Source organism: Oreochromis niloticus, linkage group LG10 (genome assembly GCF_001858045.2).
Source record: "Oreochromis niloticus isolate F11D_XX linkage group LG10, O_niloticus_UMD_NMBU, whole genome shotgun sequence".
NCBI classification, from domain to species: Eukaryota; Metazoa; Chordata; class Actinopteri; order Cichliformes; family Cichlidae; genus Oreochromis; species Oreochromis niloticus.
In genome coordinates this window covers 31,477,975-31,503,458 of record NC_031975.2, presented here as the reverse complement: position 1 = coordinate 31,503,458, position 25,484 = coordinate 31,477,975, and the positions used below count along the sequence as shown (strand labels likewise).

At 40.2% G+C, this 25,484-nt stretch overlaps 1 protein-coding gene across 1 annotated transcript in view; it reads left to right on the top strand.

Annotated features, from left to right (window-relative positions):
- The first annotated feature begins 2,142 nt into the window (after nt 1-2,142).
- slco2b1 (solute carrier organic anion transporter family, member 2B1) overlaps nt 2,143-25,484 on the top strand; it is a 32,159-nt gene continuing 8,817 nt past the window's right edge. The window contains exons 1-10 of the mRNA XM_003457683.5: nt 2,143-2,310; nt 4,479-4,583; nt 5,594-5,731; nt 6,011-6,173; nt 6,504-6,728; nt 10,376-10,474; nt 16,612-16,742; nt 21,638-21,734; nt 22,000-22,164; nt 22,265-22,454. Coding sequence (XP_003457731.1) covers nt 4,518-4,583; nt 5,594-5,731; nt 6,011-6,173; nt 6,504-6,728; nt 10,376-10,474; nt 16,612-16,742; nt 21,638-21,734; nt 22,000-22,164; nt 22,265-22,454 — 1,274 coding nt within the window. The 5' untranslated portion in view covers nt 2,143-2,310; nt 4,479-4,517. The remainder of the gene's footprint in view (nt 2,311-4,478; nt 4,584-5,593; nt 5,732-6,010; nt 6,174-6,503; nt 6,729-10,375; nt 10,475-16,611; nt 16,743-21,637; nt 21,735-21,999; nt 22,165-22,264; nt 22,455-25,484) is intronic.

Sequence of the window (25,484 nt, the reverse complement as noted above, 5' to 3'; positions counted from 1 at the left end):
TTAGGGTAATGTGGGACATTTTATGGTCCTTTTGTCTTGATCTGTTTGGAACCAGAAGTGGGAATAATGGGCGGAGAGGGTGGAGGGCAGAGTTATCAGCTGATTCCTGCTGCATTCATGCACTGCATTGGAGCATCACACAGACACACATACCTGCCAGGGCTCTAGACTAACTTTTTGCCATGGGCGCACCGGTACACCTAACTTTAAAAATTTAGGCGTACCTGCACAAAAGTTAGGCGCACTCAAATTTTTCAACCGCATCGCTTAACACCGCAGTTTTACATGTGCACTTTCTTTGGGGGGAAGTCCATACAGACAATATTCATTTCTAAATTATTAACTAACAAACTTGTGCTTAAAGTGCTTTGTCAATATTGTAGAAAATGTTAAAGTTAATCATCATCTTGGCTCCTCTGACGACCTGTTTGCTGCTGCCTGCTGCTGAAAGGCAGTGGGGAGAGGGGACACGTGGGCAGTGCATTTATTGCAGCATATAATGTGTTTTCTGGATACTTTGCTGTTTTTTCAGCATTCAAAGATTGATGGCACCGTGTCAGAGCTGGCTATGAATTTCAGACGGATCAGGCCTTAACTTAACACAAAAGTTATCAATAGTTCTTTTCATCTTTTCTTATTACCCACAGCTACATCCACTTCTGTCAGGCCTAGGCTGCTCACTAGGGCTGGGTATCATCACTGATTTCTATAATCCATTCGATTCCGGTTCTCAAAGTCCTGATTTGATTCAATTTAGCCTCAGACAGTCAGAAATATTATAATTCTGGTCATTTATCAGCACTGATACATGTGAGACTTCATCAGAATTGTGAACATCACAGCAGATGCCTTTGTGTCAAAGTAACTGAGAATAAAACACAGAAAAACATGAAGGAGATTTTCCTGGTCTGGCGTTTTACAGCAGATAACCTTAAAAATATTCTGCAATATTCTGCAATTTTGCATAATTTTAAGAAGTTTAAGTTTCTTCAGTATTGAACAGCAGAAATTAGGCTTTCTTGTCTGAGGTCATTTAAGTGAAAAAAAGAAAAAGAAAAGAAAAAGACAGCGGCCGACAGCGCTGTAAACAACGGTAGACTGGTGGGTAATAAGCCAATGAATAAGAAAACAGAGATTTGAGACGGGAAACTGTTCTTGAAGTACAGAGAGAGAGAGAGAGAGAGAGAGAGAGAGAGAGCTGTGCATGAAGTGGGATTTTTATCGTGGTGGAAGCAAAACAGCAAAAGTCAGAGGGAATTCATGACGACATTGATCAAATGTGAAGCGTAGTTTGCTGCTTCTTTTGCTGCTGGCTCGGCGAATTTTGGTTGGAGAGACAAAACCTGCAGCTCAGAATCAGCGCAAAAAGACGTAAACACAGCGCCAACCCGACGCATCAGAATCGCTGAGCTCCGACAGCGTGTCCGTGTTCGGGCCGTGGGGTGAGAAAGCCGAGAAAGACAAAGCTGATCCTGATGCGTCGGGTCCGTTAATGAATTGATTTGGCTTTATTCAAGCTACTCACCTTTTCTCTTCCACCTGCACTTTCAACTGGACCACGGCCAATCAGAGAGGTCCCGCCCCTGACTATCTCTGATTGGTTTAGTCCACGATAGGGGCATAATGTGTGTCTGTTGTTGACCACACGGAGAGTTGCAGAGATTTTTTTTTTTTTGTTACCCGAAAATATTTGGTCGCACCGGTGCGACCAAATATTTTTTTTTAGTCGCACCACTGAAAAATTTGGTCGCACTCTAGAGCCCTGCCTGCTAATTACTGATAAGTCTTCTTCTTCTTCTTCATTCAGCTGCCTCCTTTAAAAGTCACCTGCCCCCATCTCACCCTCTCCCAGCATCCTCCTTTGTCACACCCACCCTCTGCAATGTGATTGGTCAGAAGATGTCATCAAAAATGCTCCAATTCCAATGTGGCCCAGAAGTCCATTTCAGGGACTCCAGTTAGCTGAGGTGAAGCTAGCAGAGAGCTATCAGCTACAGCCGCCTGTGTCAGTGCCAGAGGCCACGCCCCTAATAATGCAGACTTTAAGTTTTAGAACAATGTAAATATTTGTGGGACTCACTGCTGCCTCTTTTTACCGCCCCCCCCCCACACACACACACGCACACGGCTTTCCCCCCCCTTTTTTCACAGACTGTCTTAACACAGGAGGAGGGTTCAAACTCCACCACTCTCCTTGCTCCTGTTGTCTCCTCCTATTCCTTCAGTGAGTCGGAGGTGTGTTGGCAGCTTGAGTGGAACAGAAAGTCGGAGCTGCAACGAAGTGAGAGCAGCAGAGAGACGAGCTACACAGTGAGTCTGAGTGTTTTTTCTCTGTGGGAGATTTCAGACTTTTAGTGGGACTGTTGGGACTTTTCACTGGAGCTGTGAGTGATTGAGTGATTGAGTGTGTGTGTGTGTGTGTGTGTGTGTGTGTGTGTGTGTGTGTGTGTGTGTGTGAGTGAGAGAGTGAGAGAGAGACAGCTCAGCCGTTGTGTTGCAGGAGTGAAAAGCTGGCTGCAGACTCTTTGTGCTGTTAGTTGGAATAAATAAATCCGGGCTTGGAGCTGGATTTTAGAGCAGGAAAGTGAAGACAGCTGTTTTTTTAAGATGATTGGTGTGTGACACGGTCTTTACAGTCATGGCGACCACGAGGAGCTAAACATGATCAGATATGTTCTGGTCTAAGACCAGCATGATGAGCTCAGCAGCCAGACTTGCTCAGAGGTTTCACAGAGTTCTAATAGCATTAATATTATATTAATATAAATCATAAAATGTGTTTAAATATTATTTTAAATCTTGATTATAAAGTTAACAGTGATGTCATGACCTGCATGGCATTAGTTATTCCCAGGTTTAGTTTGCTCATTCTTCAGGGACATGGTGACGATGTGAGGAGCCTGTACACAGAGCCATGATCGGGCCTGATAAGCTATCAGTATCCTGGTTACTCATTATCCCATGCTGCTTGTTTCCAAACACTGTGCTGGCTGTCAAACATTTAATCCGCTGTAAAAAAGAACTTGTCTTCGACCCGACGTGTAGGACATCTGCTGGAAATCGTTTCCCAACACCTTCAAGGATTTTTTTTTCTTTCAGTACTCCAACAAAAACCAACCAATCCCATTTTGGCAGGTTTTGGTTGGAGAGGCACCGGGGAAACCATCAGCTATCTTCAGATCAGAGTTTATTTTATATTTTACGTGCATGTTCACGAACAGTGATGAGGAAAAACTGGCAACACAGAAGACCTGAAAAACTGGCCAAAGGAAAAAAACGAGTTTCCTTCATTACAAACATTCAGATTATTCTGAGCATCAGGAAACGCTGCCGATGATCTCACAGTGAGGATGGTGATGATTGCTCATCTCACTCCGTGAAGCCTGTGTGGAGTCCGGGGTGGGAGTGGTGGTCATTGGTTTTATCTTCACAGATGAAGCTCAGCTCGTCTGTTTGTGGCTCTTGACAGATAAAACCGGGTCACACAATCAGTTGGAGTCTTAGATAAGAAACTACTTCCTGTCATCTCCACCTCCTTCTACCAAACTTTCTCTGGTTCCTGTTGTTTTCTAACGTTTTTTGTTGTCTTTGTATTTTAGCCTGATTATGGAAATACGTCACACAGCACAAATCAAATCAAACACATTCTTGTTCACATTCAGTTCTGTTTTAGGGAAAAAAAAACCCTTTCAAAGAAAAAAAAACTTTGACCTTGTTAAACATAAACATTTGTCTTCTGGTCCTTTGCCCTTCACAATAAATGCAGTTTCTCCGCTTGAAGTGTGCTACAAAACACTGACAGTTTAAGAGCTAGTTGGACAGAACCCAATGGGAAAACGGCCTTTTCAGGTCATTTTTAACAAAACATGAAGTTAATTTTGTAAATTCGTATTCATTATTAGAGTCAGCATGAAGAAATATCCAAAGTATACACATTCAGTGCTGGCGATAGTGAAAACACTCAAACCAAAGCTTTCATCATTCTTCTTTAAAAATGCTCCAGAAGGCATATGGATGTGTTCAAACAGCAGGAACACATCCAGAAGTCCAGTGCAGGTGTAGCTAGCAGCTACAGCCACCTGTGTCACCATCCACCTGTCCGTCACAGGGGTGCTGACCTGGCTGCCCTGTGACGCTGTGTCAAATCGCCCTCAGAAGTCGACGTCTTGTTTTGTTCTTTTTGGCTTTGATCAACGTTTTTCCAGCAGCTTTAACTGTTGAATAGCTCTATATCCAAACACTCACACGCCCTGTGTGTGTGTGTGTGTGTGTGTGTGTGTGTGTGTGTGTGTGTGTGTGTGTGTGTGTGTGTGTGTGTGTGTGTGTGTGTGTGTGTGTGTGTGTGTGTGTGTGTGTGTGCACTCAGTACTTCTAGAAGGTGGTGTTTGCTCAGCATGAGTGTGTCGGGCTGTTTGTGCTGGACTTTCTGCTGAATAAAGGAGAAGAATGGCAGGTTCACCCATGTTTGTCGTTCACAGGGTCACTCTTCAGTCTCGGTGTGAGTCAACAGCCTCAACATGACCTCTGACCCCAGAAGCCTACAAGCTCCTGCACGATCCAGGAGTCTCTTCAACAGCATCAAGGTTTGTCGGCAGCGCCATAGCAAAGATAGGATGGAAGGAAAGAAGGAAGGGACTAAGGAAGAAAGGAAGGGAATACAACAAAGGAAAGAAAGAAAAGATGAATTAAAGGAAATTTGTAACATTTATAGTTTATTTCAAACTTGGAGCTGAAAAAGTAGGAGTGGTGCTTGGACCTGTCAGGGCTCGTCTGAGCCCTGCTGGGTAAAAATGGTGAACAGTAAAGGGTTAAAGGCCGATGTTGTGTCAGACAGATGTTCCAGTGGTTAAGTCTTGTCTCTAACAGCTCAATGGTCTCACATAGATCTGATTTCAGTGTTTACAGTGATGAAGAAGAACGATCAGCTGGGTTTGTTAGTCTGCTCTCCGAGAGTGTCATGAAAAACAAATGAAACACAATGACTTGATCACATGATCACATGGCGCTGTAGCAATGCCTGTGACAGTAAAATCAGAGGCGGGCAAGCTCAGAGGTCAGATCCCTTCAGGCAGCGGAGAGATTTAAAAGCTGGACTCAGACACTCGCCTGTCTAAACACTGGAACCTGTGGGACTCGCTGACACACAGCTCTCACAGAAGCTTCACATCCTGAGCTTCATCCTGGAATTGTTCTCCAGTCACAATACTCTCAGGACGAGCTCAGGGCAAAGAAAAATACTGTTTCTTGTCTGTACCTTTCACTTTGTGCTGAAATTGAGCCAGAAACAGACTCTGTTCTCTCACAGTATGCAAGATGGATGTAACCACATTCTGGTTACTTTAGCACTGTGGGTGGAGCTACAAGTTACCACCTATAGATGCTCAAATGCTAATGCTAGCAGGTTTGGTAATTAGTGTGGAGTAAAGCCAAATAAAATGTCAGAATTTAAGTCAACAAAACTAGACTTTGGAGGTTTTAACACAGTTTGTCAGTCTGTTTGTCAGTTTGTTGCCTCGTGTGGACATAAGGGGAAATGCAGCTTGTGTTAAAATACATTTTCTTACTTTTTGTCTTCTTCTTCTTCTGTTTGCAGTTCTTTGTGTTTTGCCACAGTTTGCTGCAGCTGGCCCAGCTGTTGGTGTCAGGCTACATGAAGAGCTCCATCTCCACCATCGAGAGGCGCTATGGCCTATCCAGCCAGAAGTCTGGGCTCCTGGCCTCCTTCAACGAGGTCAGTTCAGCTAGGACTCTGAAGTCCTGCTTAATGAATTCATGGCTCTTCAGAAAGTCACAAGTTTGTTTTCGGTTTGAGAATACGATCCAGTGTTCTACGATACGAGATGGCGGTAAATGAATGATAATCAGAACGAGGTCTACGCTTTATGTTTGAGATGTTTTAGTTCTCCTATTGATAGAAACAAACAAAAACCTGAATATGAACCTGAAGGTGACTGGATTGGAAATCTTTGATGTTAGACTTACATTATGGATGTTGTGTGTCTGAGTACAGGTGGGAAACACCATCCTCATCATCTTTGTGAGCTTCTTTGGGAGTCGAGTCCATCGGCCACGGTACATCGGAGCTGGAGCTCTGCTCGCTTGCCTGGCCTCTCTGCTGATGGGGGTAACACACTTTATGAGTGAACCGTACCACTACACAAAGAGCATCTTTGGTGAGAACGCACACACACACACACACACACACACACACACACACACACACACACACACACACACACACACACACACACACACGCACGCACGCACACATCGAGCACAGTAACCTTACAGCAGTTATATTATTGGTCAGATGATTAATGCTCCAACAGCGCAAACACAGATCACAGGTCCAGTTCAGGGACACTAATTAGCTGATGTGCCAGTATATTAGAAATAGATTGAGTTCAGACTGAATCTTCTCCCTTTCAGTTTTATTTGCACAGAACGAAATCTATGTGTTGAATTCAGACACACCTAAAAGTCTCCCTCTGTTTTCCAAACAGCCTCCAATGAAAAAAGTGCCAACCTCTGCCAATCAGAAAGCTCAGTAACCACCTCATCCTACAATCAGACCTGCCTGAAACAGGAGACCCCCGCCCAGCAGGGGATCTACCCCATGCTGCTCCTGGGTCAGCTGCTGTTGGGCGTCGGAGCCGTCCCCATCCAGCCCTTTGGCATCTCCTACATCGACGACTACGCCAGCAGAAGGAATTCCCCGCTCTACCTTGGTAGGAAGCAGAGAATGATATTATAACTTGCAATTTGGTCCCGATGTCACGTTCTGGTAGATTAAGTAGTTTAGAGGTTCAAAACACCCAAGATGAAGACACCAAGAAGTCAAGTCAAGAAGTTTTTTGAGGGGGTTTCCTCAAAGTGAAGTCCATCAGTGTCTCATCAGTGTTAGTAAACTGCATTTAACCAAGTGTTGCTGATTATATTGAAGATTCAAGATTCTTTATTTGTCACATGCATAGTTATACAAGTACAACATGCAGTGAAATGTATCCCGACATGCTCCTCGACTGTGCAAAAGGGGAGAAAAGAACATTATATACATTATAATGTAATGCAGAATTCATTCACAAAATGAATTCTGCATTTTCTGAATGTTTCTCACTTTTTGAGCCTCTGAGCACACAAAATAACATTTTCTATGACTTAACATCTGTAACAGGTATTTTCTACTAAGGAGTATCCTCCATCTATGAGCTTATACTTTCTGAATCAAAGGAGTTTGCAAAGAAAAGCGTCTGGACTTCTTTAAGTTGCTTGAAGACGTTTCACCTTCATCCGAGAAGCTTCTTCAGTTCTAAGGTCAAATGGCCGAGAGTCCCAGATTTAAACCCAGTGGGAGTATCCCCCCAAGGAGGGACAAAGGACCCCCTGGTGATCCTCTAATCACATGCGCCCAGGTGTGAAAGCGGGTGTGGGACCTAATCAGCCAGGGTTTCGGGTGAGCTCATTGTGAAACCTGGCCCCACCCTATCATGTGATTTCCTGAGGTCAGATGGCCCAGGATGTGAGTGGGCGTTAAGGCGTCTGGGGAGGGAACTCAAAACTGGATTATAGATGGCAGACAGTTGGTGTCGTAAACCACCGCCTCTGTTCAAAGATGGTCGCTCACAGTGGACATAGATGGCCTCTTTCACTCCTCTTTCAAACCATCTGTCCTCTCTGTCCAAAATGTGAACATTGGCATCCTTGAAAGAGTGACCTTTGACCTTTAGATGCAGGTGGACTGCTGAGTCTTGTCCTGTGGAGGTGGCTCTTCTATGTTGTGCCATGCGCTTGTGAAGTGGCTGTTTGGTCTCTCCAATGTAGAGGTCTGGGCATTCCTCGCTGCACTGTACAGCATACACCACGTTGTTCAGTCTGTGTTTTGGAGTTTTGTCTTTCGGGTGAACCAGTTTGTGTCTGAGTGTGTTGCTGGGTCTGAAGTACACTGGGATGTCGTGCTTGGAGAAAACTCTCCTGAGTTTCTCTGATACACCGGCTACATAGGGGACGACAACGTTGTTGCGTCTGTCTTTCTTATCCTCCCTCGCTGGTGTCTGATCTTCTTTTCTGTGCCTCTTTGCTGACTTTATGAACGCCCAGTTAGGATAACCGGCCATTTGACCTTAGAACTGAAGAAGCTTCTCGGATGAGAGGTGAAACGTCTTCAAGCAACTTAAAGAAGTCCAGACGCCTTTCTTTGCAAACTCCTTTGACTACGATGACCTGGATGACTGAGAACCTTCACAGACATATACTTTCTGAAGTGTTCAAAAACTTTTTACTTGTTATAAATAAACTGTCAAAGAATTCACAGCTGATAAACTTGAAACTGTTGTTGAAGTACGGATGACTGCAATCTAAGACACAGCTCATATACCAGCACTGGTTATAACTGATTGCTGAAATTTGATCTCACAGAAGATTCTGATTGGCTGGTCTTGATGAACACTCCGATAAATGTAATTCCCGCTGAACTGCCAGCTGTGATGCAGATCAGGAGGAAAACATTTAAACTCTCTAACAGGTTTGAGTGTTGAGTCTTTGATCTGAGGAACAAGGTTCCAAACGCACCTCCAGCTTCAAACCATTGTTGGATTGAGTGTTTGCGGCGGAGACAGGAAACGAAAAGAATCAGAAGACTTTCCCCAATCGCTGAAACAGATTTCTGGTTGCTGTGGTGGACTTTTTTTTTTTTTTTTTTTGAAGAAAGAAAATGAACAATAGGTAAGTTTCCTCTAATTCAAAGACAAAGTCAGAATGACCCAAAGAGACACAACAGTTAGTACTCTTCAGCATGGCTGCATTTTACCACCCACTGTTATATCATAGCTGTATAACAAATACCTTTGTTCCTCATAACTATCAGCAAACACTGGCAAGAGTTGTATTTAACACACTAAAGGCAGATTACTTGAGGCCATGAAAGATTTTCAGCTCAGGTCAACTCACATTACAGAACTTTAACTGGGCGTTATAAAAATGTGAGAAGGCGATAACAGAGAGACCGAGGTCATCAAGAAGCTCACCTGACTTGTTACAGAACCCACTCACTGTGACAACAGACGTGATTGTAGTGCTGCTCCTTGCAGGGTAACATTAGCCTGCGGCGTCTCTGCTTATACAACAAACCTGTTTTAATTAGGATCCTGGGACCCGCAGGCAGGAAGTCTTTAATAATGATGTGAAATTCCTTCATTATAGCTCTATTGTTGTCCTAAATTCAACACAAATGCTGCACTAACTGCATATTTTGTAGACACGGTGTGATTGCTTCTCCTTTTGCTTTTGTTTTCTGTCACGATGGTGTAAGTAAAGCTGGGCATGCTCAGATGTTAAAACCTTTTCTTTAAATGTTAGAGAGAGAAAAACTCTGAGGTGCCCGTGGCCTGAAATGAGATGCAGATGTTCAGCTGACAGAGATCATTAGGAAAAGCTGTGATTATGTGAGGCAGGACGTCCAAATTCTGTTACCAGAACTGTGTGATTATGGGCGAAAAAGCCATAACTACAGTCGGTCATGTCTCTCTTCTTAGTTCTTAGTTTCCATGTTATTTTTTATTTTGGGCCCAGGCTGTCTTTTTCTTGTCTCTGTGTGTCCTCCCTGTCATCCCCTGTATAGAGTCCGGTTTGTGTCTGTGTTTCTTTCCCTCTCTGTCATCTGTGTCAAGTTAGTGTGTTTGTCCTAGTCTTTGTTTCCTGCTGTTTCCTGTCCTTTTTGGTGAGCTCATGTCAATTGTGTGTTGTCTTGAGGTTGCTTCCTTTGTTTCGTTGGTTATTATTCAGTTCAGCTGTGTTCCCCTGTGTCTCCACTTCCCTAATCACCCTTCTTTGTATATATTGTCTTAGTTTCCAGACTAAAGAAATAAAAACAGTAACCAGACCTCAGTAATTCCTCAAGAAGTCAAACTTAACATTATACAATAATAATTCGATCACAGCTTGAATCTAAAACTCAAAGGTTGAACTTCATTTAAAGCAGAACAAGACCAGAGCTTCATACAACAAATTCACTGTTTTATCTCATTTATCTCATTTTCAAGTTCATCGAGGCCTCTGAGCGTAAGAAGAACTGCAGGACAAAAGCAGCCACATGCAACTCTGTGTAACACCTCACAGACCTCGCCGCTCCTTCTTGTTCCAAATATATCATGTTTTCTGTGGTAACCTCATAATGAATCTGTCTGATGTGATGCTGAGGAGGAAGGAAATGTTTGGTTAGCAGAATCTTTTTTTGTGTTGGACGGAGGCGCCTGGAAAAAGCAGATAAATTATTCCAAAGTGATGTTTGAGGTGAAAGGTCAGGGTCAACCCTTTGGCTAGCAGGCGTCTCTTTCATCTTCTCAGGTTTTTTTTGTTTTTTTTTTATCATGTCTTCCAGGCATCCTCCTTGCTATGACCTCGATCGGTCCGGCCTTCGGATTCATCACTGGGTCCCTCATGCTGCGCTTCTATGTTGACTTTGACAAGGTACCCAAAGGTGAGGAGACACACTGTCCTAATGCTATACAGCTGTTTAAAGAAAGTTTATTTTACTCATTTCAAAAGGAAAGGAGGTCTTCCTGCATGTGAGCACTCAACATGGTGTTAATAAAAACAGTGTAAAGCTGACTAATGTGGGTCATTTCCTCTAAAATCTTCTACAAAAGATAAAAACCCATAAAATAAATCATATTTAAATGATGCAGCTTTGCAAACAGTGGCTGAGGTCTTCACTGGTGGTGTGGAGTTCTTTAAGACAGCCATGTCCTCATGATCATTGAGCTGTAGACAGGTTTTGTAACAGATTCACACCCTAATGACCTCTTTTTGTGTGTGTGTGTGTGTGTGTGTGTGTGTGTGTGTGTGTGCGTGTGTGTGTGTGCGCACTAACTGGAAATGCTAGGGCAGTGCTCGGTCCTCGGGCTGTTTATGCTGTGCCAACATTTCTACAAAAGGGTGGCGGTTTAAAAACAAGTGTTCTAGTTTATCCTGTTTTACTCATGAGAAAACAATGCTGAAACAAAGAATGATATTTAAAGATTAATATTCGGGTTCAACACACCGGGAGCTCGTCAACAACAGATCTGCTGTGAGAAATAGCTTATGGTGGCTACTGTTAGCTAATGTTTGCACACTTTATGCAGTTACTGCTGTGGAGATACTGAACCAGACTCTGTTTGAGGCATTGGTCTCTTGGACCGATACATTGTTATGTTTTTAACTCATATAAAGAAGCATCATCATTACTCTCAATATTTAGAGCACTATAATCAAAATGAACTGAACTCAAAACTCTGACATCCAACAAATAATCAAGCTGTGAAGCTTTTCTTGAATGAGCATTTCTCATGTTTTGGCTGTTCGTAGTGTTTCCCTCACAGCGCCTGCTGCCTCTTCAACACGGACATATGAAGGCACGTCTATGAACCTGTTTTTCTTTTTGGGACTAACAGATCTTCTTCTGACTCAGCCAGACTTAATTGGAAGTGTAAAATGGTATTTTGTAGCTGAAGTAGTAGATTATTTGCTGTTGATGTTATTTTGAAAGTTTCAGCGTTAGGGCAGACATCCAGATTGGAAATGTGTTCAGACAAGAATCTGAGGTCAGTGTTTTCAGTGAAACTATTATATTTTATTTATTTTTTGCTGTGTTTTACTTGCATCTATTTAAAAGAGTGAGTGTAAACACTAAACATTATTTTGCTGGAATATGCAGAAAATAGGTTTAAAAGTTAAACACATTTCTTTAAGTCAAAGACTGTTTTATATAATTTAATTTTTGCTTGATGCACTGTGCATAAAGTTAAAAGATTAAAACTCATAAAACAAGTTTTAAAAACAGACATTAATCATTTGATTCAATTTTAAATGATGGATTATGCAGAAACAATAAAATTGGGCTGAAAGGTCTATTGCTTTATTAGATATCCAGGTTGTGTATCATGTTTTTAAAAAGTAACTAAGTAACAAAGCAACTAATTACTTTTGAAAATAAGTAATGAGAAAAGAAACGGGGTTACTTTATCTTTGTGATGTTGCATTTCCAAGCTTCTTGCTTTAACATCTGACCCTAACCTTAAGTGGCTCACTGGTAATCTGCTGGATGCTAAGAGGCTAACTCCCACCATTTCTGGGATCAATAGTTCTGCTACATCTGCTCATATTTCAGGTTTCATTTCTGATCTAAGTTGAGTGAGAGTTTCGTGACATTCAGTCAGGCATTGCAGTCGTTTGACGTCTGCATGATTAATGATGTTACAGTTTCTTTACAGACTTGTTGAAACAAGGAACTTGCTTGTTTCAACATTCCCAGTGGAATGTGTACATGGGCCAACAGATTGTGAAAGTGAATGTGCCGTCACATAACACGTTTAACAATTTGCATGTTTAGAAAACAAATGTAAAAAATTGCATCAATTCTGTGTTTGTAAGTAAAAACATACCGAGGAGAATGTGTGTGAGTGTGTATATCTTATTTTGCGGGGACCAGGGACCCTGAGCAGGAAAGTGGGACATGTGGAATATTGAGGACGCTTTTCTTTTGCTTCATGAAATGTATGTTTGAGGTTTAATTTGTGGTGCTAAGGTTGGAGAGTTATGTTTAAGTTTCATTTCCTTAAAAAAAAACAGCACACATGCAAGTTGAAGCTGTCACTGAGGTCCTCATAATCTGTACGCCAGCTTGCTCCACACATCTATAGATGTACAAACACAATTGTATGAGGAGCTTTGTGTCTTAGGGATTGACACACTTAAATCTCACTGAGTTAGACTTTGGTGGTGGTTGGTGGGCTAGCAAATTAAAAGCCACTGATGTGGTTTGATTTGTAACACATGTAGGTTTATTGGCTTACACTGAGCCTTCAGGCAACTTGGCGCTGAGTAAGCATTAAAATATGTTCAGAGGAGAGTTTAAGGACAAATATGTTCAGTGAAACAATATAAAAAAAACCATTTACTGCACACACTACAAATTGTCCCTGTTTTTCTGTAAAGTTTTGTCAATAAAACACCAAAATTACCAATTATAGATTTTAACCAGCAGTTATGTTCTTCATTAGCAGTAACTATTTTAAAACTGCCTAAAAGCTCAACTTTAAATGTGTTTAGGCAGTTTTGATGATCCATTCCTCCTTTTTCTTTCACTTACTTAGGATCCTAGGAGATGTAATAAATATATATGAAATTAAGGAACCAAAAGATTTTTCTGAAAACTACAAAAAAAATGCACTTTTAATGTTTATCCATCCTTTCTTCTTTAGTTTTACAAAGAGTCAGCTACTCTGTGAAATATCTGGGAAGGTTTTCCAATAATAACAGCTGGATTGATAGTGAGGACAGTAAATAGAAAATAGATTAAGCCTAAATCAGAGAAAGGAACGGCTATTAAAATTTATAAAGCAATGTTTTTGTTTTGGAAACAAAAATATTTGTCTTTGTTTTTTCTAAAATTAAAATAGCAAGAAAATATTGGCTCTGAAGATTCTGGCAGGATGTCATTAACATGTTCTACTCAAGTGCAAATTCGGAATTTGGATTTTATTTTGAAATTCTTCTCTTGGTTGCTGTTACATTAGAGCTGTCACACTTACCTTATTTGTAACCTGGGCCATGTTTAATATGAACATCCACCACTGGAACCAGTGCTAATGTCAGCGAATAGATAAAAGCAGAGCAGTCTTAACATGACAGTAACTGCACACTGAGCAGTGTAATAAGGTTAATATAGTAAACAGGTAAAGCGGGTCAAGGTGTCCATTGCGAGATTTTCGGAATGTTGTTGTCAGAGCAGGACCAAGAGAGTCGCCCATTCCTGATTTTCAGTAATTACAGCCTTGCAAAGTTCCCACAGGGTTTTTCAATGGTCAGGTTCCACTGGGATTAGCCTTCATTGTTTGGTTCATTGTTTCAAACATGAATGTCACTAAAACCTGCAGAGGTTCTTCATTGTCATAGGTCCAGGAGCAAACAGATGTTTTTGCTTTCTGGTGATGAACAGGAAGTTGAGGTGGTACCATTTTCATTGGTTTCCCTCGACAAGCAAAGCCATAACTGGTTTAATAAATCAAGGAAAACAAGTGAACAGTTTTAGATGGGCAGTGACGTTTGTTTCAGATTGGCAGCATGTCATTGGTGCACAGTTACATTAGTGGAAAGTTGTGTTTACAGACTACAGTTTGTGTCTTGATATTAGGGCTGCACGATTTTGCATAAAATGAGAATCACGATTTTTTTGCTTAGAATTGAGATCACGATTCTCTCACGATTTTCTTTTCCAATATAAATATTTATTGCACTTATTAACTGCACATCAACTTCGTAACAGTTGAAACTGAACATAAAAACAATAAATAAACATAAAAACAACAAATGTCTCACATTTTGTGGTTGCCGCAAAATGTTGTACTGCTTGTAATTCCGTCTCCACCGTTGCTCGACACTGCGTGTATAGAGCAGGTAGTGCAACAATAGAAAAATAGTTGCGGGACGGCACTGTGTAGCGTTTGTCGAGGGTGTTGATCATTTTTCTAAATCCCTCGTTTTGCACAGTGTTGATATATCTTTGGTCAGGTGATAAGTGATAGCCTCCGTAATTTCTTTGTGCCTGCGGGAGTTCGACGGCTATGGGGAAGCGCTGTATAAGGTTCCCGTTATTGATGTTTGGGTGGTTGACCGGGACGAATTTTCTCCTGTCACTTTCTCGTCATCCCTGACGTGTTCTCCGTTGTTTTTTTCCTGCCAATTTGAGCATCATGGCACAGCTTCTGTATCACGTGGTATAAGGCTCCGCCCTTGTCATTTGTTGAGCAGGAAGAGGGAGCGCTTGTTTTCATGCAGATTACATCCCGGATCAAAATGCGGTACAATCGTCGTCGTCTTTTTTTTTTTTTTTTTTTTAAATCGTTGTCATTTGGAAATGAGATCGCACATAAGTATGAATCGAGATCGCGATTTTTTTTAACGATTAATCGTGCAGCCCTACTTGATATCTATAAATTTTAGGATGTAGACACAATTACAGCATCCATTTTTTTCTTTAGTGTGCATTTTGAAACCTCAACATATACATTTTGGCTGATGCTATGTTGGTTGTTGGTTTATATTTGGATAAAAAGTTTATTTCTAGGAGTGCTAAGTTCTTGTTGCACCTGCAGACTAAACAAATGAAATTCACAGATCCCCTCTAGTAACATAGGAAAAAAACACTAAAGTTCTAAAACTAGTGCTGAGACTTCTTGGATGGTCTGTTAGTACAATTAAATGCAGAGGAGCCATATTATAGGTCAGATAATTAAAAATGCTCCTAAAGGTCCTAAAAGCACAAACCGAGCCAGAGGTTGAGGTGAAGGAATCCAATTAGCTGAGGTGAAGTCGAGCAGGCAGCTAGCATCTAAATTTTTATCAGATTTTGCTTAGAACATTCACACAGTACGGAAGGTCAAATTACACACAGTGAAAACACTAGAACCAGGTACCTGTAGGTTCTTGCAAGTGATGGAAAGCTCACTTTACCAAGCAAAAGAAAGTAGTTTGTGTTTCATCCAGAACAACCTCTGACAGGGAATAAGATTTCAGCTTGTACTGTAAAAGCATTCAGTTTTAGTTCTTTGTTAGGAATGACTCCATGACCAACCCTAACTATAAATAACAGCAATGGTTGTCCAAACATGGAACTCCACCGGCGTAGGCTTCATCTGACTTCTGATTCTTGTGTAAATGACACATCTTTCAAACAAAGGAGGAATGATGACTTGTTGTTATAACATGAAGTGTACAGTAGGTTTTTCCCTTAACTGGTTCAATTAGTTATTTTGGATGCAGTTATTTTACCATTTAGGTCCAAGTATGCATTTAAACTATTAACTCAATATTACAAATGTGAAGAACAAGTTATAAGTCAAACCTGCTGACATATTTCTATCAGAAGATTCATTAATTTAAGCAAATTCAGTCTTTTTATACATGTTATTATTACCTTAGGCAGGACTACTAGAGTCAAAAGATTACTTCCACCTGGTTGTATTTTAAAACAGAGCAGGCATCACTGAGAACTAATATCACATGATTACGTTGGAGGTATAATGAAAAGGTGGTTTGGAGTTTCAACTGTAGACATGTTAAAGCAGTGTAAATATTGCACCCTATATAAGAATTTTTAGATATGTACTTGGATGAATGATAGACTTATGGGCTGGCAGTGAATTAACACTATGTTTAATTACATGTGTTGATAATTTATTGGCTGTTATAAGGCAATAAATGGCTACAAATAAATGAAATCATGAGTCGTATTCTTTGCATGTGGCAACATGGTGGTGCAGTGGTTAGCTCTGTTGCCTTACAGCAAGTTTGACTCCACCATCTAGCCTCTCTGAGTGAAGTTTGCATGGGTTATCTCCGGGTACTCCCGCTTCCTCCCACAGTCTGAAGACATGCACTTAGTGGGGTTAGGTTAATTGATGATTCTAAATTGCCCATAGGCATTAATGTTAGCGTGAATGGTTATCTGTCTCTCTGTGTTAGGCGACCTGTCCAGGGTGTACCTCACCTCTTGTACCTCCTGACCCTGATAAGTGGATGGATGGATGGATTCTTTGCATCAATTTCATGATTTGTGTTCTCTTCTGTTTCCAGAGGCGATCGAGTTGGACACTAAAGACCTGCGCTGGGTGGGAGCATGGTGGCTCGGCTTCCTGGTAGCCTCGTGTGTCCTCTTTCTCACTGCACTGCCTTACCTCTTCTTCCCCAGAAACATGCCCAAAGAGGTGAGTCAGTCCTATCTAATACAGAAGAGTTGTTTTGTAATTGAAGTTACATGTCCAGAAAATGTTCATGGGCATAGTCAACATCCGTTATGGGCCTTAATATCCCAGAGCACGTTATTTGTAACATTTAATCCAGCACCAGTCAATGGCTAATGTTTGAAACACATCACATGCATTGACTTTGTTTTTCTTTACACACCTATAATCGCCTCACCCTAGCTTAGTGATTAATCCAGACAGATCCAAGATATGCGCATGTGTAGCAGGTGTAACTGAAGATAATTACAGGTGGCTCACAGTGACTCATGTTCTCTGACAGGTTGATGAACTCTATTCTAGGGAAGAAAAACAATTGAGAGGAGTGTAAATAACAAGACTGTAAAACATGTACATTGGTTCCACCAACAAAATAGATACCAATCCTGATTGATCATTAATACACCTGACAGGTCTTTCATAGAACTTTTCTACTTTTCTGGCTTTTCAAGTAAACATTATATTAAATATTTCATAATGTTTTAATGTCTTTAGTTGTCTCTGGCTTTCCAGCTTTCGCCAGCTTTACAGCAGTAGCAAATCCCACACACTTTCTGTTGGTACTTAAATGCATTCTTCTTTTTCTTCTTCTTCTATTTTTTTCCAGCTCCTCTCTATATACTCGAATTTTTTTAAATTGTGTTTCATGATGAGTGGTAATCAGCTTCTAGGTGTGGCAAAGCTGTGTTTAGGCAGCCTGATATGTGGTACCAGGTCACAGTTTTAAATGGCCAGACTGGCTTCCGGCCGTCACCTCGAGTCATGACTGAAAGACCAATGTAGTGAATAAAAGCAACCAAAAAAGGTTTCTTTCTCAGGTGGGCTGGGCTTAGCTTCAAAGCTGGTGAGGAGTTCGAACATCTGAAATCGCTGCTTAGCTGTGACTGACTTTTAACAAGAAGACAATGAATGGATCTTTAAAGACCTTCTATAATTGCTTATTTACCACTGGAAAAGTTTTAAAATGTCACGATAGTTTATCAGACCACCCAAGAGCTGCTATTGTTATCTAAATGATGAATATGAATTTTAGTTTAAATAATCTGCACAGATGTGGGATGAAGTTTTCTATACATTGATAGAGGAGGAGATCTGTCTTCTCTCCTCACAGCAAACACAAGCACAGCTGAAGGGAGGAGTAAAGATTGATAATCAAAATTAGGAAATGAAATGGCTTGTAGCCAATATCACAGTACTTTTCATGAATTCAAGAAGCCCTGGTGGTGGTCAGAGGGCCCGGTGGCGCCTGTGTTCGGCAGCCTCGCCTCTGTCAGTGCGCCCCAGGGCAGCTGTGGCTACAATGTAGCTTGCTATCGCCAGTGTGTGAATGTGTGTGTGAATGGGTGAATGACTGAATGTAGTGTAAAGCGCTTTGGGGTCCTATGGACTAGAAAAGCGCTATACAAATGCAGGCCATTTTACCCTTTGCGGTTTCTTTACTCAAACATCTTAATGGCAGCAGCCAAAATCGAGTGATTATCTTAATTATCTCGATGTGATAATGATCAACTGAAGCCGGCCTGCAACCCAAAGAGGTTTTAATGGCTTCATGTCAGGGAGTAAGTATGTGGAGGGGGTTACTTTGTTTGTCAGAAACTGCATGAAGTAAATGAGTCGTTTAGTTAAATGGATTTAAAAATGTCTCTAACTGCAATGCAGGAAAATACAGCTGTCACTAACTAAAGAAAGCAAAAAGCTCACAATGCTGTTATGTTTTATGACAGAGAAAGCTTCTGCCTCAAAACCACAGAAACACAAAATGACAGGATAAGATGAGGCTTTGTTGGTGAAGCTGAACTTATTTCACTTCAGCCAGTGCGAACGTGAAACTGCTTTTGTGTGTTTTGGCTCAGTCCCAACACAAAAGAGAAAGTTCAGCTTCTGCACATGTTTTATCAATTAAATGAGACAAACTATCCGATTGCCCAACAGAGTTTCTTGGAATAAGACTCCCTGAGCATGCTGCCAAACATCAGTGCTCGACCAAATGTTTGCCTGAAAGCCTCCCAGTCACATTTTAGCCTGTTTTCATTCCATCAGGTCAGCGGTATTTGCAGAGATATACCATCTGTAATGTTAGCTCTAACAGTTCAGGGTTTCTGAGTGGATAAAAATAGAGCCATGTCATTTGAAATCTGGCTACCTTGATGTGAATGGATTTCGAACCCTAAGTTATCTAATGTTGGATGGTTTCTTTTGTTTTGCTTTGTTTTTCTTGATGGGGAAAAGGACTTTTTTCTATTTGTCAGCTTACACTCAGAGGGGATCTGTGGTTTATCTGACGCTAAAAGACTGGTCTTTTGAAATTTGAGCAATTTAGTTTGAGTGAAGTCATTTCACTAATAAGGTAAAGAGGGCGAAAATGCAGTCAACAAGAAATCATGTGAATTTAATAAAAAAAAGAAACAAAATCAAGCCTTGAAGATTGTTCCAACCAGTCCAGGGTTTGCTGATGACTGACAAACTCTCTGTCTGTACGAAGATGGTGAAAAAAAATTGTTTCTTCACTCTCTGATTCATTATTATTGCAGTACTGCACACAGTACTAATGCTGTACTCTCAGAGCTGTGAGAAAAAATGAACAAAGGAAAGCAGACTAGTCAGTCAGGGAAAAGAAGGGATAAGAATCCACTTTTGATTTGAACAGTTCCAGTCCGAGGATGTTTTGGTAGAAAGATAAATGATGAATTAAAAAAAACCTTTTTGGGCTAAATTTTGAGATTTTAATTATTTCAATTATTGAATTAAAAATCTTTTCTCATCTGTTGAAAGTTGATCTACTGACAAACTGCCTGTCTGTACAAAGGCAAAGGGAGTCGGACTGATAGGTCAGGAGTTCATCCAACTGCAGGAAAATCAAACAGATCGCAAATGATGAATCCCATCAAGCTGGTTCGAGATGACCTGGACTGTCCAAGAATGCAGAACAAAGCAAAAAAATCTAACAAAATGAAACCAAATCTGTATGTTTTATATTTAGAGTCTACTAGAAAAATACACCCAACAGTACCGTCCATTTCCTGCTGCTCATGCTACCTAAACCTTACATAGAAGTGGTTAGCCAAGAGACTTAATCTCTTCTGAGATAGCAAATCAGATCACTCTAAAACTGAAGATGTAATAATTGTGTTAATGTCAGTAGGGTGTTTTATGAAAACTTCAAGTTGATGCCTTGGACGTTTTCCACTGTTAGACTTGCATCACATAATATTTAAAAAGACCTCCTGGACCTTCCTCAGAACAGTTGCATAAGTAGCCACTAGAGACGAACTAACAAAGTCCACATGCTGCAGGAATGAGGGTAATATCCACAAACTAACTGCTGCTGCATGAACCAATCTGTCAAGCCTAAGATACAGATTGCTGTCTATAGATTAAAGCAGGGATCTGTCCATCAGATCTAAGGTAAGGACCATAAACCAGCCAGAACAGACCAATCAGAATAGTTTTGACTATACCGCAGGAAACTTTTCTATCTTCACAGCTGCTTTAAGTAAATTTTCGTTTTTAGACGTCACACTGCGCACTGCTGCATCCCAATCTTGTCCCCACATAAGAAAGCAGTTTTTAACCTTTAAAGGGTTAAATGATGAAACTCATTTCAGTTTTGTGATGGAGTCTTTCTCACATATTTCATTGTTTAATTATGTTATTGTTAATGAAACACAACTCTCTGTAGCACAACTCTGACAAGATTTTAAACTGAAAGTATTTCCGTGCTTAAAGAAAACCTTTGGACTTAGTGAACATCTGTGAGCTCTGTGAGATAAATCACTGTTGAGCAACAGTCTCAGTCATTTGTTTGAAAACCTGAGGCAGTGAATGGCTTTTGTGACGACTCCATGAACGGAACCAGGTTTCTCTGCTGAGTCTGGTGAAGAATTATTGACTACACTGGCTAATAATAACTCACGTATACATACATACATAGATAGATAGATAGATAGATAGATAGATATAAAAAATATGTGTGTGTGTGTGTGTGTGTGTGTGTGTGTGTGTGTTATACAAGGATGGAGGGAGCTGGAAGCTCAGGCCTGACCCAGATATTTTGGACAGTATCCAGTTTCAATCATTCCCGCCCACACAAAGATGTTTGTGAAGTTGAGAAGAGTATTTAAACTTTCTGATTTTATCCAAATAAGGTTCTTGGTGAATAAAACATTTTGGAGCAAATTTGTGTAGCAAAAAGACTCACGACAGTTTTTCTTTCTTACCTGTGCATCATGTGCTTCACAGACTGCACAGCTGTACTTTCACTTCTTGTTGTTGAACAGTGTGCTATGCTCAGCACTGTGCAGGAATAAACACATGCAATGACAACACTGCTGCTAATCTGACAACTTGAACATTAACACACCCACGAGTCTTTGTGCTCTCTGACACAAAACTGTCTGTAGTCCAGTGGACTGGCTTTGTGCGTTGAGAGGGGAACAACTAACTACTAAATCACACTGGTCCAGGTTTAGGGTCCGTCACATAGTTGCTTAGGCAATAATGGTATATTTTCAAAGTACACATCACCCCACTTTTGTTCCACTATCCAGTCCTGGCCTGTGGTTACAGTGGGAATGTAGATTGTCTGATAAATCAAGAGATTTCTCTCAAGGTTCGAACGCTTTCTTTATCTGCCACAGGATGAAATAGTTTCCATAAAAAAACATTCTTTAAATAGTCCTGGCATTTGTCAAGATTTTAGATCAAATAATTCATGCCTGTAAGTAACTCGCGTTTCCCAGGAACACATTTATCTGAAGCCTCAGACAGATTCATGAGTGTAAACTTTTACATTTACTGGTTTCAAATCTCACAGTGGAAAAACAAGGCTGTCATGTGATATTCTTTCCATATTTGTGCAGGAAGATCCAGACGATATTGAGTCCCAACCAGACAGTAAGGAGCAGCAGCAGCAGACAGACACACAACGGGAACCTACCCTCATTCAGTTCCTCAAAAGTAAGAGTCCTTTTTCCACTTCTGTTTCCTGTCCAGCTGAGGTGACTGAAGGGTGTCAACCAATTTAAAAGCGGTCAGCAGCAAGAAGGACTAAGCCAAGCATCACATCTTCATACTTCATCCAGCTGCTTCATCCAGCATTTTATGCTCTATAGTCTATGTAGCTATTAGTCTATATACTATTTTTCCATTAGAAACTTAATAATGATGCAAGGATTGGACACATAATATATTAATCCTCAGTCATACTGTACACCTCCCTCAGGTTTTCCTAAAATCGCTCTGCGAACGCTGCGAAATCCCATCTACCTGCTGGTGGTTCTGGCTCTGGTGAACTTGTCAGCTCTGCTGTCTGGCCTCGCCACCTTTATGGCCAAGTTCATTGAGAAACAGTTCAGCCAGAGTGCCTCTTTCTCCACCATGATGATAGGTGAGAGGACCTGAATAGTGCCGTGAAAGTCGTTACAGTGGAATCAAGCGGTGGACATAAAAATGAAGCTGCTGTTTTCTAAATGATTGATTTCTCGCAGGAGGAGTCGGGATCCCAATGGCGGTACTGGGGACCGTCCTGGGTGGAGCTCTGATGCGACGGTTCAGTCTTTCAGTCAGTGGTGCCAGCAAATTGTGCACAATAGCCATTCTTCTCTGCATGCTAACCGCCCTACCAATGCTGTTCATCGGCTGTCCCACACAGAACATTGCTGAGGTCTCTAACAACAGGTACTTGTCCCTTTACTTTTTTTGATAAACTTTATTAAAGTATACAAATTACATACATATATCAATTACACATACAAATTACAGTTACATATTGCTCATCAAAGAAAAAGGAAGATAAAGGAAGAGAATCAAACATCAACAGAGCGCACAACTCACTTATTAAACTTACAATTTTAGTACATCCCAAGGTAAAGCTTTCCCAAGTTTCAGGTCCACTCTTCTTCTTCTTCGTAAATCTGTGAGAATATATTTACTTACTACATCGCAACTTATTATTTTTTGCTCTATCACTCCTTTGGCTCGTGTTTTCCAAATATGTGTGTTTATTACACACATTTTTAACCAAAATAATCTCCTTTTGTCTTCACACATTTTTTCCTTAAACAAACCATATTTAACTGCTTTGATATTAACATCAACATCATAACCAATTTCTGTCATCCTCCGCGTTATCTCAGTTGTCCTATAACAATCCAATAAGATGTTCTAGAGTCTCATCCTCATCACAGTTTGTCATAGGACATTTTTTGGTGGTCACGAAACGACTCCATTGGACTACAGCTCTTACACGGAGGCGCCTGCGCGAGATGAGCCATACAACATCCCTCATGTTTTCAGATATTATTTTATCTTGAATATTTTTAACTATCAATGGATTTTCTTCTTTGTCTGCGTGCTTATATTGAATTAGACCTTCATTTTTACTTTCATTAATTTTATTATAAATATTCTTCGTGTTGTCCTGTAAAATATTGAGGTTGTAACGTTCCCATTGTCCTAATAAATCTCCAAACATGAGTCTGTAGTATGGTACGCCTGCTCTGGCTCTACCTCTCTTTTTACTCCACAACCCCTCCTTCCCTCGAACCCACGGAGCACCTCGGGAAATCGCACTGTGAATTTTTTTGAAAAACAGAATTCGCAAAACAATCTCCAAGTCTGGGGCTCCCAATCCACCATGCTTCCTACTCTTATACATAAATTTCTTCTTAGTCACCTCACGGTTAGATCCCCAGATAAATTTGGTACACATTTTACTTATTTTAATAATTGTTTTTCTCGGAGGAGGAAGAAAGAGAAAGAGTTTTGAGATTATGTGTGTTTTTACTATATTAATACGTGTTTTATAGTTTGTATCTTTATTTTCCCATTTCATCATTTCCATTTTGATTTCACTTTCTTTCTTAATCCAATTTAATAAGCAAGAGTCAATTTTATCGATCCATATACCCAGAATTTTAATCTCCCTGCATAGGGAGATCGCCATTTCAGGTCTTCTGGTCTGATGTCCAAGCCACACCCCTTCAGTTTTGTCCTGATTCAGCTTGGCACCTGATGCCAGTTCATATTGGTGTAATGTCTCCATCACTATAGACAATTGATTTTGATTTCTAATTAACACTGTCACATCATCTGCATACGCCAAGGCTGTAATCTTGTCGGTTTTATCAAGAGGATATCCTTTAATTCATTTTTCATTGTTTATCCTTTTAAGTAAGGGGTTGATTGCAAGGATGTACAATGCAGCACTTAATGGGCATCCTTGTTAAATACACACTCAACACCAAAAGGAGGTGAGAGTTTTCCATTTACTTTAACTCGCACCAGAGACGTTTTATAAATCAATTGCACAATGGAAATAAACTGATCCAGGAAATTATAGGCTTTCATTACTCGCCATAAATAGGAATGAGAAACAGAATCGAAGGCTCTCCTTTGGTCTAAACCTAGGATGCAAAGCTCTGAATCCTTTGCATTATAAATAATTTCTCTTAACATACATAAATTATCCCACATCTTCCGTCCCTTAATTGCGCAAGTTTGTTCTTTTTCAATAATAATATCTGATACAGCCTCTAATCTATTCATGATTATTTTAGCAAAAATTTTATAATCTACATTCATTATTGTTAATTGTCTGTAATTATTAATGTCACCTTTCTTATATAATTAACACATAACTCCTTCGTAAAACGATTTACCCATTGTTCCTTTCTCTATTCCTTCCTTATAGTACTGAGTTAATAATTCCTTACTCACAAGTTTATACAATTCAGATGGAATAACATCCAAACCAGGTGTTTTATTGGTACTGAGTTGATTAATTACAGATTCCACTTCCTCTCTTTTAATTTCCCCAACCAAGGTCTCATAAATGACAGAGTTTAATGGTTCAACCTCACTTAGAAGATTATTAACAGCGTCAATGTTTGTAGCTATTGGTGAAAACAACAATAGTCCCTAATAACTTGTCTTTTCCCTTCCTCTTTAAAAACTGATTTTGCATGTTTATCCTTTAATTGAAGCAATAAAATCATTTCCATGTTTTGTTTTTTTTGATTATTTAGAATCATATAATCGCTGTTCCCATGAAATTCAGTACGTCTCAACATATTAAATAAAACTTCTCTAGTGGCTCGATCAGTGCTCTCCCTCAAGAGACATCATTTGATTTTCTTCCTCTTCTTGTTTCTCTTTCTTGTTTCTTAAGTATATATATCTACTTACCTCCTCATTGTATTTCATATTCTTAGCATGATTTAATTCTCTAGCTTTAAATCTAAAGAACTCACACATGCAATGTTTAAGAAGTTCCCAAAGTTCAGAGAAGGAGGCAGTAAAAATCTTGAGTTGTAATATTTTCTTAATTTCAGATTTAACTTCAGACACTATCAACCCATCTGCCAAACAAGATGTGTTCAGTTTCCAATAGCTCAGAAATTTGTCAGAGCGACATGAGATTGTTGCCGTAACCACCATATGATCAGAAAAGTCTGTTAAGAATCTGTCATATTTAAGACTTTGAATATTAGATGATACATAAAATCTATCGATCCTTGTTTTACTTAAGAAATCGAACCTAGTATAATGTATGGTATGGGGATGCAGGACTCTTTACAGATCTCTAAGTGCTGCTTCATTACAAATTTGAACCAAAAATTTAGCTTCTCTCGATTCTCTAAACGCAATGTTGGATATCCTGTCGGTCGCTTCCGTAACAATATTAAAATCTCCACATAAAATAACATT